Source organism: Lissotriton vulgaris, chromosome 6 (assembly GCF_964263255.1).
Source record: "Lissotriton vulgaris chromosome 6, aLisVul1.2, whole genome shotgun sequence".
In the NCBI taxonomy this organism is placed as follows: Eukaryota; Metazoa; Chordata; class Amphibia; order Caudata; family Salamandridae; genus Lissotriton; species Lissotriton vulgaris.
The window spans coordinates 1,668,744,654-1,668,763,563 of NC_141694.1; the positions used below are offsets into that span (position 1 = coordinate 1,668,744,654).

At 45.2% G+C, this 18,910-nt stretch overlaps 1 protein-coding gene across 3 annotated transcripts in view; it reads left to right on the forward strand.

Annotated features, from left to right (window-relative positions):
* The window catches only part of RCOR3 (REST corepressor 3), a 302,941-nt gene that overhangs the window by 102,974 nt on the left and 181,057 nt on the right, over nt 1–18,910 (forward strand). For all 3 annotated transcript variants that reach the window (XM_086927837.1, XM_086927839.1, XM_086927838.1), the window contains one exon: nt 653–731. In XM_086927837.1, coding sequence (XP_086783963.1) covers nt 653–731 — 79 coding nt within the window. The remainder of the gene's footprint in view (nt 1–652; nt 732–18,910) is intronic.

Consider the following 18,910-nt stretch of genomic DNA (forward strand, 5'->3'; position numbering starts at 1 on the left):
CTTTTCCTCCAGATATGGACAGTGTAAAAGACATTCTTGAAAGGATACTGTATTGGAAAACTTCTAACTAAACCTTGTCCAAACAATTTAATGCTAAAGTAAATTCGAAAACATTTTTAATTATCATTTTGTTAAATTGATAAAATCTATAAGGTTTCTCCAGTGCCTATTGAGGATTTTCATGGTTTCTGCAGGCTTTGAACCTAGAGTTGTTCTTCATAAGGATATAGTCACATTTTTAAATATATAGTGCCCTTTCATTTTATTTTTATTGTTTATTTTTAAAATCCCTACATTCCAATGATTCTCAGCAGAAATTTGAAACAATCATCTGCCAGATTAAAAAATGTTTTAGAAGCTTTTCTAATGTTGCGGATGTTGTGGGTGAGGTGATGGTAGCTTTACTTCACAACACCATGGATCTTTAGGTAGGTCAAAAGAATGATGGTGGGAGATGCAATTGCACCATCACTGAAGTTTCCAGCATGTTGGCAATTTTAAGATGAAATTGTTAGTTTTGTGCTTAATAGGGCAATTTCACTCCTGAGGGGACATGTTTCACGTTAAGAGTTAATAGCTGTTAACATTTGATATCTGTAAATTTGGGATAGAACATATATGGCATATTAAAATCTGTTGTGTTTGCATTCAGTGACGAGGATGTGGAGGAACCAATTCCTAAAGATACCAATGATAGTGATTATGAACCTAAGAAGGAAACCAAAAAAGAGGTAACTTCGTACATTAGCATGGATGTTTCTAGTCATTATTACCTTCTAATTGATTGGTGTTAAGAGTTATAACTGTTCATATGCTTATCCTGTATAGATTGCTGCTATGCATACAGCTATTAAAGTCAGTGTTACGTGGCTGAGGAGAAAAGTGGATCCATGTTTGGCCCTATTACACTTCACCTTTGTACCCTTTTACTCCTGCACTAGTGGATCATGGAAAAGGGTGAAACTTAGAGGCCAGTGTTTGTGGAGCGATTGGACTACATTGCACACCATCTTTTTTCACCTGAATTGGAGCTCTATTTCCAACCATATGTGCCCGTAGAATCAGTCAGCACAGAGCAAATGAGATGCAGGTATTCTGGTGGTAGTTGGAAGATCCTCTGCATTACAGAGTCAACTAGAGCTCTTTATGAACATATGTCCAGCATCATGGGATCTTCATTCATATTCAGAAGCTACCATTTCCCATTTTCATTGTTTTTTAATAATTCACTAAATGCACCCAAAAAGTCGTTGGATGCGAAAAGGACACTTAGTTTTTACATTGACAAAGTGAAGAACTTCCATTTAAAATCCCAACTGTTACTAGCAAATGCTCTTTCAAAAGAAGTTCACAAAGTGGCTTTGATTGTTAGATGGACTATAAGTTATAAAGAAATTGCACATTAGAAGGCTAATGCATCACTTCTAAACTAGCTTTTCTTGGTGAGTGTTCCACTGGCAGAAATAAGTGTCATTACTGCCTTGGCACTGATGGAAAAGGTCACACAAGCAGGATAGTGTTGAAGGACCTCTTCAAATTATGGCCACAGTTGATGGTAACCTCCGTCCGCCTCCCAAGTTATTTACTGCTTGATACTCTATATGAATATTGTGGGTGTAGTACTCCAGACTTCGTAACATCCATAAGTTTAGGTTTTGCAAAATAGTGTGAATTATATTGTTACTAAAGATTCCCATCCTGGCATCGGGGAATATACTTGAAAACATATGAAACTATATAACTTACCAGTTTTGGAGAACTCAACATAGAGGTTGGTAACGTATGTTTCTCTGTCAAAAGATTAGTTCAGCACAGCAAGGAATCCTCAAACACTTTTAAAATAAACCTAAATACGTTCCAGATAAAGATGCATTTATAGCGGCAACAGTTGTCCATTATTTATGTTTTAAAAAGAGCTGTGTTAGTATGTTGGTAAAATATCTAAAAACCTATTACAAAACTATAAAAGGCTTTTAAAAGATATGTCAATATTACTGGCCAAAACTAATTTGCACCCCCCTTTTAAAAGAGAAAAGCTAAAGAGAAATGTTCCCAGAGACAACAAAGATTAATAGAGAAAAAATACTGTCACCTTAAGGGGACCTCCGCTATCCCTCGGTTCTATTTTTTCTGCTCTCTACCACAGAACATGGGATTGTGTTCTGTTGATTTTTTATAGAAAATGTAGCTAAAACCAATAATTCGTCCTCCAGGAGACCGTCATGAGTAGTATTGAGCGCTTAATAGTCCCTGTGTTACACAGGATCCTGGAGTACTTTTAGAAATACACATATGTTGAAATATGTCTGTACAAATGTAAATATTTCTTTAAAAATCGTCAGAATCCAAATAAATCTAAATTCTAAAAAGTTCTCTAATAAGGGTATGATCTTTAACTATATACACAGCTCTCTCTGTTCTTCCCGTGTGAAACAGGATTGGATGCAGAGTCTGCGTCGTAAGATATTGTGTGCTGCAGTGAGGTCTTCAAAATAGATTGAAGGACTTTAATTTTTCTCTAATAACACCTAATTTTATTCCCGTTTCTCACACTGCAAAACATTATGTGAAATTATTTTAGTTTGCCATTCAGAAAAAGGCCAACAACTGAAACTGTAAATAAAACTGAGGGACTGTCACTGTGCTACATGTTACTTGCCAGAGAGATGGAGGTGCACGGGTACCCTCAAAGTAATTTGACAAGTTTTCCTCTGATACCCTGCATTACCTTTTGGATAGGTCTTCCATGTTGTGTCTTGTGCCCCTTGGATCCACATCAGGTTCAGCACTGACCCCGGTGCTGCCTTTGCCCCTTCACCATCTCCTATGGCGGACCCAATCAGATGCCAAGGATACTGGCTCCATTTGCACTGCATATATAGACTTTAGTGCTATCAGATTCTGAACTGAAACTCCCAACACCTCCACCGAAGTTAAGCCTGGCAGACAACATCTTGGCAATCCCTCTAACTTTGCTACCTTGCCCTTACCACTGACAGGGCCAAGACTTTATATCATTTATTTGAAATGGATTCTGAACCGGACAGCTATGATGACTGGAATAATTTTATTCCGCAATATGATGAGTGTTTAACAGAAACCTCGATATCCAGAAAACTGGGGTAAGTAATGTTAGAAAAGCAGTGGTCCCTACGGGAGCATGAATAACATGGAGTATCCAATGTAATGAAATCAAAATAACATTTTCAAATATAGCGAGCCAGTAAAAAACAAGTATGTTTATGTTTAGGAAACTTATATAGCGCGCAAATACCCTAGGGTGTCTCGGCGCTTCAGGAGAAATTCAGAGGATAATCGCTGAGAGTGGAGACTACTGGCTGAAAAGCCAGGTCTTTAATTGTTTCCTGAATATGATAAGTCTGGGGCAAGTTTTAATGGGGAGAGGAAGGGTGTTCCAGAGTCTAGCCGTGGCGACTAGGAAACGTCCGTTCCCCCAGGAGACTTTCTTGGTGTGTGGGACCAGTAGTTGGAGTGCTGAGGAGGATCGTAGTGGTCTGTTGGGGTTGTATAGACTTAGTGATTGTTTTAGGAATTGTGGTCCGGTATTATTGATTGCCTTGTATGCGATGCATAGTGCCTTAAATTTGGTCCGGCTTCTGATGGGCAACCAGTGAAGTTGGCGGATGGTGGGTGAGATGGATTGGAACTTGGGGATGACTTCTAAGATTCTAGCTGCCCAGTTTTAGACCAACTGTAGCTTATTGAGGACTTTCTGTTGCGCATTCAGCAAGAGTGCGTTGCAGTAGTCTATTTTTGAGAGTATTAATGTGGACATCAGGGTTTTCCCTGCGGAGGGTGGGAGGAAAGGGAGTTGTTTATTTTTTTTAGGGTGTAGAAGGAGGAAGAGACAACTGCATTGGCGTGGTGAATAAACAAGAGTTTATCATCAAACAGGATCCCCAGGTTTCTGACTTTAGTGACGGGTTCTGGAGGGGACCTAGCATTTAGGCCACCAGGTGGGGGACCAGCCTGGGGTGAGGGATCCGAAGGTCATTACCTCCGTCTTATTGGAATTTAGTTTTAAGCAATTGCTCATCATCCAGGAGCTGATGGCCAGCATGTCCTCCTGGAATCTTGCCGCCACTGTTTCACCGTCATTGTGCACTGCTAACACCAGTTCGGTGTCGTCAGCATATGAAGTTAGCCTCATCCCATGTATTTTTATGATCCTGGCCAAGTCCGACACGTAGATGTTAAATAAGGTCGGACTTAGCGAGGATCCTTGGGAACTCCGCATGGGAGCGTGAACACTAGGGAGTAAAAGTTGCCTATTTTTACTGAATGGGTACAATCAGCAAGGAATGAGGCTAGGAGGGTCTTTGCAGTGTGGTTGATGCCAAGGTAAGAAACACGGTCGATAAGAGTGGCGTGGTCGACCGTATTAAAGGCGGCGGACAAGTCCCGTAGTATGAGGACTGCCGCTCCGCCTTGATCCAAGATCGTCCTGATCTCATCTGTTGCCTTGATGAGTCGTTTAGGTTCCGTAGCCCCTCCTAAACCCAAATTGAGTGTCGTCCAGTAGGTGGTTGTGATCAATAAACTCCGATAATTGTCTATTCATTATTTTTTCAAAAATGTTCAAAGGGAATGGCAGGCAGGCAATGGGTCTGTAATTTTCAGAGGCTGCAGGGTCGAGGGTAGTTTTTTTAAGCAGGGGTTTTATGATAGCTTTTTTCCAAACTGAGGGATAACAGCCTGTACTGAACATTGAGTTACAGATGTTGGTGAGAGAGGAGGTTATGGATTGAGGGATGAGTTTTAAAATGGATGGTGGGCAGGGATCGAGAGGTGATCCTGATGTTATGGTGGAGATTAGTTCTGCAATCTGTTCGGGGGAGGCTTGGTTAAAGTTAGAAAATGTGGGGGAGGAGGTGTTAATGGGGGGGAAGATATTGGTGGGTTCGGGGATGGCGTGAGATGTGAAACTGGAGTAGATGGAGGTAACTTTGTCTGAGAAGAAGTTGGCGAGGGAGTTACAAAGGGTTTGAGAGGGGTCTATACTAAGACCCGCGGGGGGATTGGATAGTTTGTTTACTACCTTAAACAACTGTTTGGAAGAGTGTTGGGCGGATTGTACCTGTGATAGATAAAAACATTTTGGCAAGTCAATAAAACATTGATTATAAAAATAGACTACTACACGTCAGTCAATTCATCTTCCGAGTGAACTTAAAATCAGTAATGGGGTTGAGTTGTTTAAAAGACCAGGTCCGTCTTCAAGAGGCGGTTATGAATAAACCACATTGCTGTTAGATACTTTGCCACTGCAAACACAATTGGGGGTGACATCAGTTTTTAGGATTCTGTACGCAGGGAGGAACTGTCTGAAACCCAGATTTTTAAGAAGGGGGAGTAGCCAATGTTTCCTAATTCCTTGGTAAGCTTTGCAAAAGAAAACCACATGTAAGTAATTTTCTTTAAAGTGCGCACATGACAGACAGTGCTCAGTAGTCGGGGGAGAGGACCAGGAACTGGTGAATGTTCTGAGCGGAAGTGTGCCATATCTCAATTGCAGAAATAACTTTCTGGTAAGCACAGGGGTTATACCATCCAGAACCCATTCCAGTAAGTAGCAGTCTTTACTTTGAATGAATAAGTTCGTTAGGGATCCCTCACGCATGGTGTCCGTGATATTGGCCAGCTTTCGATCATAGTAAACTTTTGACAGTGCTTTACGTGGAATCCTGGTGCTTGCGTTTGCCGGATCAGTCCAAAGTTTTGGTAGGTCCAGGCTCTCGCAGGAACTTTTTATTTATCTAAGCCATGGGAAGTTGATGGCTTTTGGTAAAGTCAAAAACTCCTGGAGCTTCATTCTGTAGTTGATAAGTTCTTGGCTGCTCCATAAACGTCGCCAGAAAGTTAGTGGTTTAAGTCCCAGTTCTTCTGCAATTGGCCTAATACCCAAGTCTTATCTCAGTGGGAGTAACGGGGTACTTGGTGGAAGAACTACCAGCTGCCTGATGAATTTGTTTTCTGTACTTGTTAGGTTTTTGACAGAAGTGTGGCCCCACAATTCGCCCCCATAAGTAACTGCCCCCCGTGCCTGGGATTTATAGATCTGGGTGACAGGGCCAAGTGGACGATATGTTGATTTGTTCGCCATCCTGGAAATACCACCCGCTGTCTGCACCAGTTTCATATTTGCCCTAATCTGTTGTGTCCCCCATGTCATGTTCTCATTAAGGGTTACTCCCAAGTACTCAAATGTGGATACCCTCTCTAGCCGCGCTGGGCCTAGCAAATGATTAGGACGTGTTGAAGGGGTAGGGTTTAGGATCATATATTTTGTTTTAGAGACATTAATTTCAAGACCCCTTTCCGTGCAAAATTTCAAAAACCCATCCAGTACACCTTGTATTCCCATGGGGGATTTCGACAGCAGCAGGGTATCATCCGCAAACATGATTGCGGGTACCCTGCTGCCGTTCAATTTGGGGGCGTCAATATCATCAATCCCGGTCAGATGGGTGATTACCCCGTTCACAAAGAGGCAGAACAGGGTCGGTGCAAGCATGCAACCCTGCCTCACCCCTCTGTCAACGGGGAATCTTTCAGTTAAGTTACCATTTCTACCACATCTGACACGGGCAAAATTGTTCTGGTGCAGTTTCATCAAAATGGAAAGAATGTCTAGCGGAACACCTAAATCAGCCAGAACACTCCATAGCTTGGATCTTGGCACCAAATCGAAGGCGGCGCGTAAGTCCACGAAAACCGTGTACAAGCTGCCGCCCTCGATTAGTGCAGTCCTCCAATAAATACGATTCAGGCGGAATATCTCATCAGTTGTGGACACCCCCCTCCTGAATCCCGCCTGATAAGGACTCAAAGTGGCAGTTTCCTCAAGCCAATTCTGGAGACGATCCAGGATGAGCCTACCAAAGAGCTTCTGGGAAACATCTATTAGGCTGATGGGCCTATAGTTGGCTGGGAGCAGAGGCGAGCCCTTCTTGAATATTGGAACTACCTCTGCGCCCAGCCAAGTATTCGGCACCTCCATGCCTTTTAGGATGGCATTAAATATTGTCAATAGATAGGGGGCCCATACGTCAGGCTCTTGTTTAAAGAGGTCACCAGGGAGGCCATCCAGCCCTGGAGCCTTGCCTGACGACAGGCGTGCAATAGCAACTCGTACCTCCTCAACTGTAAAGGGGTCCCCCTTAGAATAGGTAGTTTTATTTCGGGGTGGATAGCATGTAGCTCCAGTTTCCTCCGTATAGAGGGACTGAAAATGCTCTTGCCATACCCTAGGTGCAATGTTCGGTTCTATTGCCGATACTAGGTGCTCAGATCCCGTATTGACAATACGCCAGAACTTACGGTAGTCCCTAATAGCTAAAGAATTTGAAAGATCCTCCCATTTGTCTTGGTCCCATTCAATCTTGGCCTGGGTAACGAGTTTCTTATATTCCCTTCTTTTCGCCTGTATCTCCTGTCTTCCTTTACCCTCCTTGATACAGGTCAAGAGATCCCCCTTCGCCTTACGGCATGTGGCATTATACCATGTATTACGGCAAGATCCACCACCGCTACTATGTCCCTTGGAAAAGAGATCTGTCGCCAAGGTCCTAATGAGTTCCTAATGTGCCAAACACAATAATTTATGGATTTCCAGGGTGCTGGGATCCTCACTTAGAATGCCCACTTTTTCCAATATCGAAATAAGTCTAGTATAGAGTTTGGGAAGATTCTCTCTGCCTGAAACTAATTTTTCCCACCTTATTCTCCTTCTGTTATTTTCAAGTGAAAGCCCTGTGTTTATCGCCCTCGTAGTTTGGTCCCTACCTTCCTTGCCAGGGAGGGTGTAGTCTAATTCGAGGGCGTTGTGATCGCTGTCAATTCTATCTATTACCCTAAAATCGATAATGTGCGACTACGAGGACAATTGAACTAGAACATAATCCAGTCTTGACTCCCTGCCTACTCTGTTTTAAGTATATTTACTGGGAATATCAGATTTAATGCGCCCGTTACACGCTCTGAGACCATGTTTGAGGGTCAGAGCGGTAATCTGTAGGGCGAAGAGGGTCCAAGCTCTGGGTGGGGGAGACACCGTAGGGGGTACTGACCACCTTGCGTCCTCTTCCAAGGAGGACCCGTTCAGGAGGCCTGCAAGGGGCTCAAAATGTGAATTTAGGTCCCCACCCACCACATATACAGTCCCCTTAGGGATTTCACTAAGGAAGTTTGACAATACCTCAATGGTGAGTGATTCTCGTGCTATGTTAACCGGCCTAGAGTATACATTTATTACGGCTAGTCTAATGGAGTTTGGCCATTCCAGCAACACAGCTAATATGTCCTCAGAAGCCAAGGGGAGGCGAGTAGCCTGACATCCCAGGTGGGTAGCCACCCAGGTTGAGAGGCCTCCAGAGGGGCTGCCCCTACCCCCCCATTTCGCAGGGATGGAAAATGCTGCGAAGCCCTGGCAAGAGTACTCATCCCTTGCCCAGGTTTCTTGAAACAGGCATACATCTTTGGAGTTAATAAAAGCTATCCATTCCTCTAGTTCTAGCTTGTTGCCCAGGCCGGCCACATTCCATGATATTATTTTCAGAGGTGGTGAACCTGGGTTAAAAGCTGAGGCAGGGGAGCGAGCATTGTCATTTTCACTACCCTGGGACCTTGTTTTTATGTCCATGTCCAAGTCTCTGAGTGCTTCCCCTAGTTTCATTACAATGGGAAGGGGCAGGTCAGGATTGGTCTGATTATCCTCCAGATTATGCGGTGGAACTGCAGGCTGCCCAATCTCTGCCATCGAAACAGTACTAGATCTAGGTGGTGTGATGTCTGATTCCTTACCCTCCCTTGGGTGACAGTACTGCTTTCTACCATCGCACATGAACTGTCAATCCACCATATCTAAGTGACAGTACCTATTTGATGTCGGGAAGTATGTAGGGTAATGGGCTCTAGGGCAACAACAGTCTCTCTCTCTACCTCTCCAATCACTCCCCCTCCCTCCTGTAGCAAGTTTCCCAACCCTCCTCCCCGGTGTTTGATGTGGAATACGATTGATGTTGAGTTCTAGGGTAGTGGAAGTCTCCTCTAACTCTTGCATCCCACCCACCCGCCCTCTCCTGGGGGCCACCCCATCTCTCTTCCTCCCTTACATGTGTCAATGGAGGGTAGAAGAAAGAAAGGGGTAGGGGCTGAATGTTGCTCTCCCGGTCATCAGGAGACCAACCACAGATGTGGGTGACGGTCCTAGGATCTCTGAAAACTAATCAGGACACAGTCTCCGTTGATAGATTTTCTTGTACTACCCACCCATGGGACCCTTCTTACCATGAGGACCTCACTCGTTGTACCTTGTGGGAGTGGTCTGTAAATAGATAGCCAACTTACCACCTTGTTCTTTAGAGAGGCGGTGGATTCTTTAAAGGTGTTTTTTAACTCCGGGACCCCTGCTAGAATTACTGTGTACGGGCTCGCCTCCGGCGGCAAATTCACCACCCTTGCCTTGTTAGCTTTGCCTAGTGCCTCATCTGTTGGTGCTACTACTTTCTGAGGCTAGTTGGGGGCAGAAGAATTATCCTTTGGCTGCTTGGACTTCGTTTGCGGTGGGGATGTGTGTGGTGGTCGGGCAGAGGGCTGATTGGGGATAGCAGCATTAGCCTTTGGCTGCGTGGTAGTATTTTTGGAGGGGGTTGGTTTGGCCTGTCGAACCAGGGGTGCCGCACTATTGAGCGCCTTAGTGGTAGGTAGGATAGCCCTCTTATTCTTTAGCTCTGCCCCCCCTCTATCACCCTTGCTATCAGCTTTATTGTCTACTTTTAAGCTATCGGCTAGTTGCACCGTTGATTTCTCAATGATCACTAGCCTGGCTTCCATCTTAATTAGGCGAGCTTCCAGGGGACTTAAGAAGGCCCTCAAAAGAGTTCCTATATCGGCAAGAGTGATATCTTCATCTGCGGTCTCAAAGGGGTTCATATTAGCGTGTTCTGTGGTCTCTGCAAATGGGATCTCAATAGGTAGGTAAAGCTTCCACTCTATCAATAGGCAAAATACCCGTTATGCTCAATCCGGGGGTATCAACCTCCGAGGTAAGATTGAGTTTCTGAGTTTTTGCCTTCCTTTCCCCTTTTTTTTGGCCCCTTTTTTTCGTTTGGGGATAGCTCCCTCCCTTGCCCCCTGTAGCATGTTGCTATCTCTACCGTTGGTGTTATCCGCATCGGGAGAGCTTTCAAGAGGGGGTGGTGGGATAGGGTGTGGTTGGGCCATTGGCAGATTTAACAGACTCGGATCACCAAGGTCACTAAGGTCTTCGTGCTAATGTGAGAGGTGGAGTTGGACAAATCTAGAATCGAAGAATTACCTCTAGCACTGGTTGCCCCATTATTAGACTCAGTAATATTAATGACGTCATGTCTAGTATCTGGGGTCTTGGCCTGGGCCAAGGGGCCCATGGAGGATCTCCTCACCCAATCTATTTCTTGCGAAATACGTCTCTCTAGTATAGTGATTTCGGCAATCAATAATGACCCCGCTTTTACAAAGTAATTGTCCAAAGTACCTTAGACAGCTCCCGTAGCTGCCAGCGCGCTTTTGCTCCTTGTTTCCCTCGTGGACATCTTCGAAGGTGGTTATATTCTTTTTACCTGGTCACAAGAGGAAAAGGGTCTGTAAGAGGAAGAGAGGAGACCAGGGGGGGTGGCCCGGTCCCGGTCTCGACCGTTCTCGAACGGCCTCAAACGGCCCGCCCTTTTCCCGGGCTTAGCCCCTGGCTGAGTCCCGCGCGCGTCCCGTGTTGCGCGATGGGAGTCCGATTAAGTACAAAAAAGGAGGCGGGGCTCGCCCGGGAAGAGGCACCAGCTGTGGGTAGTTGATGGAATGCTGGTCCCCGCAGTCCCGGGCTCACGCTCTTGCTCCTCGAAATCTGGCAAGTCCGGGGAATTCACAGTCTCTCCGTAGCCCTCAGTATCCAGTCAGCAAGGGATTCAAATGAGCGGCAAGCAGGGAATAAAGACGCCAGTATGCACAGTCCTGTTGCGAGCGGCCCCCGCGGAGCGGGGGCCATAAGCAGTGATGAGGCGGTGAGAGGAGGCGTGGCATGCCCGGGAAGAGGCACCAGCTGTGGGTAGTTGATGGAATGCTGGTTCTTGCAGTCCCGGGCTCCCGCTCTTGCTCCTCGAAATCTGGCAAGTCCGGGGAATTCACAGTCTCTCCGTAGCCCTCAGTATCCAGTCAGCAAGGGATTCAAATGAGCGGCAAGCAGGGAATAAAGACGCCAGTATGCACAGTCCTGCTGCGAGCGGCTCCCGCGGAGCGGGGGCCGCGAGCAGTGATGAGGCGGTGAGAGGAGGCGGGGCACGCCCGGGAAGAGGCACCAGCTGTGGGTAGTTGATGGAATGCTGGTCCTCGCAGTCCCGGGCTCCCGCTCTTGCTCCTCGAAATCTGGCAAGTCCGGGGAATTCACAGTCTCTCCGTAGCCCTCAGTATCCAGTCAGCAAGTGATTCAAATGAGCGGCAAGTAGGGAATAAAGACGCCAGTATGCACAGTCCTGCTGCAAGCGGTTGATTCTATTAGTAAAGATGGTTTTCGGCGGAGCCAAGGTGGTGAAGGCTCTATGTAGCCATTGTGAGTAATTATTGGAAGCTAGATCTGGGTCAATGGCGGGAGTGTCTTGAGTATTGGAGAGGGTATTTGTGAGGAGGTGGATGTCGATGTTTTTCATGCTCTAGTGAGTTTGGGAATACGGGCGGTGGGATGAGGGAAGTTGGGTTTTCGGATTTAGATAGTGAAAATGGGATGTATACGAAAGCATGAAGTGAAATAAGTGAAGATAAGTGCAGACGCAAAGGTGTGATACATGTGATTCAGAAGTATAATGCGTGTATCACAGTTACATTAGCAAAGATACAGCCCATAAAGTACAAACAATACCAATATAAACTGGGTCTGTATCTATTGTTGATGACGTTTCAATCCTTTAGAACGGTAGGTTCATCATCAGGATAAGCAGGATAAGGACAAACAGAAGAATGTCTGTTAATGAGTATCTCTTGCTAGTGGAGAGCGTGAGGAAATATAAATTTTATGGTCAATTAATGTTCCCTAACGGGTACCCCACCGTCTCCATGTACCAGCTTAAAGTGCATGTAACTTCCCTCCTGTACCAGCTATGAAGACGCAAATACATTTGCGTCCAACGTTAACATGTCCTCTTTCAGACCCACCCTGAATGGGTTGAATGCTCCGTTCCTAAGTATGCTATGCCAACGTCTTTTTATGGTGTACTTTACACGTTTTTCAGCTCTGGCGAAGTAGGCCCTGAATTCTGCCATCGAGCCTTTTTTCTGCTGTCCGACTCTGAAAGCCTCAGCCCAGGCTGTCTCTGTACCCGTGACCTCTGCCTTACTCCCTGTGCGGCTCATGGCGCTTAGCTCAGCCTGCTGCCTGCCAAGACTGACTTCAACCTTCGAATTATCTGTTCCGCTCCTCGAAAATGCATTCCTGCCTACTAGTTTAAGTAAACATCCCCCCAGCTGCAGAGCAAAGGGCCCGGCCTCACTGTCTCCGTGCAAGTAATTCATAGCCTCTGTTACCATGGTAGGCCCATGCCCCTCGCATTCTCATGTAGACACTTAGGCGCTTATACACGCACTCACAGTCAGTATAGAATAGCTTCTGCCCCAGAGACCTTTCCGTTTAGATAATATGGTTCCCAAACATCAGATATCAGATATGATAGAAGTACGAGTTGATCTGACATGCCAGACTTCTGTCTCTTTCCGTCAGTGTAAATGTCAAGTCCCCTGCACCCTGCGCGCGCATCCAAGCCTCAGATTTCTGCTGACATTACAAGATTCTGCTTTGTGCCACCCACTTGTGACACCTACCTGTGACGTTTCTAGCACACACCTCTATGTTCACGCCTAGTTCACGCCTTCTAATTACGTATCACTACCACGTGGATGCTGTTATCTTGTTTCTCTCAGCTGTTACGCCTACTGTATTGGTTTCTATAATGTAACTTAAGTATATAAGCTATGTATTGTCAATAAAATATTGCTCTATCCCTTCCTGAACCCCTGTGGTTGCAGGAACATGATATCCAGTTCTAGAACCATTCCTTTTTAAGGAATAAAACCCCAAAGAACTCTAACACCACAGACTCTGCCTCTTTCTTTCCGATTGAGTTATTATTGATTAAGTACTTACCTGCATAGAAATTAGGACGGTAAATCAAATATTTACCACATTATTCTGGCGCCCGAACAGGGACCCCTCCCCCACCCCACGCGCCGGTTGGTGCGTTGCAAGCTCTGTCCCCTGCCATCAGTTAGACGGAAACTACGCGTACTGGCAGGATTTCCTGTATCTCCCTCTGGCCCACGGAGGTGACGAAGACTGCGATCAGCACCCAGACGAGGCGGTGAGGAGTGCGGAGGATCCCGACCAGAGCCTAGCCGAAAGAAGCAAGGTCCGAGGTGTCAAGAGGCCCACCAGTTTCCGAAGTATCCACGTGTCGAGTCGAGTCGAGTCCAGTCCGGTCCAGTCGAGTTTTTCCGAGGCCTTCTGTTTCCGTGCTTCCCGGTGAGTACCATTGCTGGGACGTATCAAGACTGGTTTGGGTACACAAATTCGGTCTGCACTGTTTTAGACAGTGTATCTGTACTGTTTAGCAGTACATCAGTTATTCAAGTTCTTGCACTGTTCTTAGCAGTGTATCTGTGCTGTTTAGCAGTACATCCAGTATAGGGGGGTAGTCATATATGTCTCAAATGTCTTTCATGTGATTAATGCCGTGGTATGAGTGTGACTGTTTTTAATGTGCATTATTGTGTTCTTGTGTAACTAGCTGTATTCAGTATTAAGTAGCAAGGATTGAGCATTCAGTATTAAGTAAACAAGATGCCGTTTTTCAACAAGTTAAAGCAGATAGGAACTAGGAAAGGGATACTAGAGGAAGAAATTCCTATCCCCCCTAGGGACACTCCTGGAAATTTTATGTACCACAAGCATGGCTTAGACGCCATATTGTATCTAGATTTATGGGCCGATTATACTAAGCATCTAGACGAGAGACACAGATGGCCTGTTACCGGAACATGGGATGCCGAGTGCATCATGAAGGTAGAAGAAGCACTGTGGAAAAAGAAAGCCAGACAATCTCAGAAGGACGCCATAGAATTTTGGCGTAAGGAATCACATAAGCGTGCTGAAAAAGCACTCCGTAGAGAAGACAGACTTAAAGAATCAGATAAAGCCCAAGAAAACGAATTAGTTACTGAAGGGATCCGAGTAAAATCAGAGCAAATAGACCGCGCACGAAACAATCTCGTAAATGGCATGTATCTCGTGGCCGAGGGTTCGCCTGAGGCCACTTCAGAAATACCGAAAAATCTGCCGCCACCATTGGTTCCAACTAAAGTAACTCACAGGACCACTAAAGACATATTCCTGAATTCCTATCTAGAGGATGTAGCACCCGCTTACTCCAATCTGCCTGTCCGCGTCCCGCCTACTGACGGTGACGGGGGTGGCAACCCGCCTCCAGACCATATCCCGCCATTACCGCAACCAGGTTTCCCCGTTCGACAGCCCATCGTTCCTCCACCTCCACCACTTCCCGCACCTAAAATTGATATACCAAAACCGCTTCTACCTGATCCTACTAAAAGACAAGTTCAAGTACAGATACAGACTCCACAGAGAGATAATGTCCAAGCTTCCGCCTCAGGAGGTGCGACCGGGGGTTACCGGACCCCGCCACCAACACACAGATTACACCTTAGGGATATGCAGAACCCTTTTACACACCAATCACCCCGCCTCGACATACTCAAAGAACCGCTTTCAGTTTGCAGATATGATCCAGTACCCGGCAAAGACGATAGAATGATGATAGCATCACTACGCTTACGACATGCTACAGATTACCTACTGTTTTTCTCAGGAATGAAAGAGCACCTAGATAGAATATATAATTTTGTCCAGACTGGGGAAGACCCTGACAGTATTAAGGAGGCCATGGCGCATCAGAAAGTTGACACTCAAGCATATATACTACGCTTTTTTATAAATTGCCTAATAAGAGAACGAGACAGGCCTGAGACAGAACAGGAGGAATTAGATGGACTCAACAAGTGGCGTCAAAATATATCCGAAGGAAAACATGATAAAGGGGGTTGCAAGAGAATAAGAGAATAAGAAAAGCAGTGATAGAAATACACGAAAAAGAGAAAGAAAAAGCTTCCGAGGAGGAGGAGGAAGAACTTGAAGAACAAGAAAAGACTACAGACACGATAGCGTATGTAGGTAAGGGAACTTACCTTAGGAAAGGCATTCGTCCGGAAAGCAAGAGAGTTTTTCTCTCTGGCATAACAAAACCGAATTCTCCTGAACATCAGTTCCAAGAGACTGATAAAAGGCTTCGAGAATGAATGGGATACCATGTACTCAATTCTATGGATGAACAAGAACTGGCCCGGTCAGCAGTATTATGGGCTGACAATCCGAACATATACAATGATGACACAGTAGCGCAGACATTTCTGAACCTTTCCCCAGACGAGCAGAAATTAGCAGGTGTATACATGATTCAGCACCTCCTCACGTTATACAGAAACCAACATTCTGATCCAGGTCCCTTACACGATACATTAGAAGCACTACTCATGGATAGATGGAAAGGCCTAAGTACCAAGTTAATACAAATAATTCTAGAACAACGGCACAGATACAACACGTTCTTAAGCTCCGAATATGTTCCCGCTCCGCCCCCAGAAAGAAAAATGTATCATATGGAGCGTCTGCATGGCATTGAAAGTCAGAACCCCTTACGAGAAGTACATCCAGTTATGGGTACCGATAATAACTTGAAACGTGTGTATGTACACACGCCTCTGGCCAAGTTAGAACTGTTAGAAATGAAGAAACTAGTACCCTGTCATGATAAAGACCCTGCAGGTTTTCACAGAGAACTTAAAGACATGTTACTGATGGGGGATTACACATATGAAGATATCATGAAAATGTTAAAGGTACTGCTGCCCACGGGCATCTACGAGAAACTCAAGGAAAAAGAATGGGAGGTGGGAGACAAAAAGATTGTATGGGCAGAAATAGAAGACGAGGAGGAAAAACGTACCCCAGGGCTAGGCCTTGGGGAGAAAACTAAAGCATTACCAGGTTTAATAGTACAGGTTCTGCCAAGATTACTGACAACTAGAAAGGAAGATTGGGACGCAATTTCGGCCTGTAAACAGAAGCAAGATGAAGATACTAGTGACTTCTATTCAAGATTCGAGAAATGTTTCATTATTAATAGTGGTCTTAAACCAAGTAGCGAGTCGTACCCGCACCTTTTCGTATCAAAGTTAGTCGAGAATTCCCTGTTGGCAGTTAAAAACCGTGTATACAAGGTTGAGAGTACATGGCAAGCAAATACGCCATCACAGATGTTACAAATGTTACAATACCATCAGAACAGAATTAGAGAAGAACAGGATCATGAACAGAAACGTATGAAAGACACGAAAATGAAAATGTTAGTGGCCCAATCAGTTCCAGCCGACAGCCAGAGAAAGGGTACGACCCAGACAGGTCACGCCGCAGCTCCCGTTAAAGGGACATGCAACTATTGCAAGCAGCCAGGTCACTACGTACATGAATGTCCAGTTCTGAAACATAACATAGCAACAGGTAAAACTAAAGAAAGACCGCATCCACCTAGACAAGACCAGGCCCAGCAACAGACTTCACAGAATGTACAGCCCATGCAGAATACACAGCCTATGCATGCTTCGCCACATGCAGCACAGACAGTAGCGGTATCACAGCCACAGCCCATTGCCGCGACTCAGCAAGTTTCCCAACAGATGTACCAGTATGCCCAATCTGCTTACCCCGATTATCCACGATACACATGAAACAGCCTAGAGAGCGAGGTTGGCTTGCCTCTTATTGAGATTCCTGTAGATCAAGAGGGTCCTTATGTACACAGTCAAGTATTGGGAAAAGACAGAAAGTTTTTAATTGACACAGGGGCAAGCCGCACAACAATCAGCCATGACGAAGTCCCAGGGGCACCCCTCTCAGGCTCACAGAATGTTTCCCTTGGTTTTTCAGGACAACCTATTGTAAATGAGGTATCGAAACCCGTCCCCCTGGCTGTGGGTCCGTTATCACGTGTTACAGACTTGTTACTTACAAAATCATGTCCAGAAAATCTGTTAGGTATCAAAACATTGAAGGCTCTAGGAGCTGTGATATGTTGTTCCCCGGAGGGAGTTAGACTCTTTCTGCGAGATTTCAAGGGTCACTATGTATTACGAGAGTTTGATGTCAGATTGAAAAATGTACCAGATCACTTGTGGGCACAAGGCCCAACTGATGTAGGCTGTATGCACATTACACCATACCGTGTTACACTCAAGCCAGGAGTTGTTTTACCCCGAATCAGACAATACAAGTTACCACCCGATGCTGTAGTGGCTTTACTGGAAATAATTGAAGAGCTCATTGCCCAAGGAGTGGTCGTAGAGACCGACTCCAATATCTGTAATTCCCCTATCATTCCGATTCTTAAACGTACTGATCCCAATGCACCACCAGTATATCGGCTGGTGATTGATTTACGAGAACTGAATAAATGCATTGTACCACAGTACCCTGTGGTCCCCGACATCTCTTCCCTATTGACTGCTATTGATTCTGAAGCAACGTTCCTTACTGTAATTGATCTCAAGAACGCCTTCTTTAGTGTACCTATTGACCCAGAGAGCCAATACCTTTTTGGATTCAGTTTAAATGGACGAAGCTTCAAATTTTCACGCGCACCTCAAGGATTCACAGAAAGCCCCAGCATCTATAGTCAAGCCCTGAAAAGACAACTAGATTGTATTCAAATGCCAGTTAACACCGCTTTACTGCAATACGTCGATGATCTGCTGATCACCGCACGAAGTGAGCCCGAATGTGAACAAGCATCACTGACAGTTTTACATTTTCTGTCCGACAAGTGACACAAGGTGTCTCCTTCGAAGCTACAATTCTGTGTTCAGCAAGTTGTGTACTTGGGTCACTTGCTGTCCAAAGTGGGGAGACAGCTCACTCCTGATCGCATTCAGTTAATTGTAAATATGTCACAACCCCAGACACAAAAGGAAGTGCGGGCCTTTATAGGCCTCACCTCGTACTGCAGACAATGGATTCCTCAATATGCATTTCTAGCTAAACCACTCATTCAGTTGACAACTCAAGAAACGTACATATTGCAAATCACTCCGTAGTCACTGTATAGTGACATTATTGATTATGTTTTTTCTAAGTCTTCTGATTATTGTTGCTAGTATATTGCTTCCCATATACTACCCTATTTTCAAGCGTGAACAATCTGCTTACAATGTTTCGGCTGAACATTCTTTTAGTGAATTACCTCCCCACGAACTTTCTTACAGACTCGCGCTGCGCAACAACACATTCATTAGTATGTTACATCACTCCCATCAGACCAACAACGCTACCAACTGCTGGATATGTGGCCGACTCCCTCCCTACCAGAAATACAAGGGAGTTCTGCCCCTCTTTCCGTACCCGTTCACTCACAATGGCTCCTGTGGTGCCTGGTTTAGAATAATTAATTCCTTAGATCCTGATGTCGCTGTTTTCAAAGGGAGCTGGGTTTGGGGAAACTTGAACTTAGTTCTGCTTAATGTCTGTTACCCTGACAAGAAGGGACTCCCCACTAGAATAGGAACTGATCTAGAAAATGAAGTATATGGATTAGGTAATTACACAATTAACCTTATGATTCTTACTGTTGAATCCGAAGCTGCACCAGTTCTCCCCGCTATGTCAGTATTACCAGTCACTGGTGATTGATGTGTCAGTAAGAAAGGTTCAGTACACTTAGGTCATAGCAAATGTACTACTGTGGTC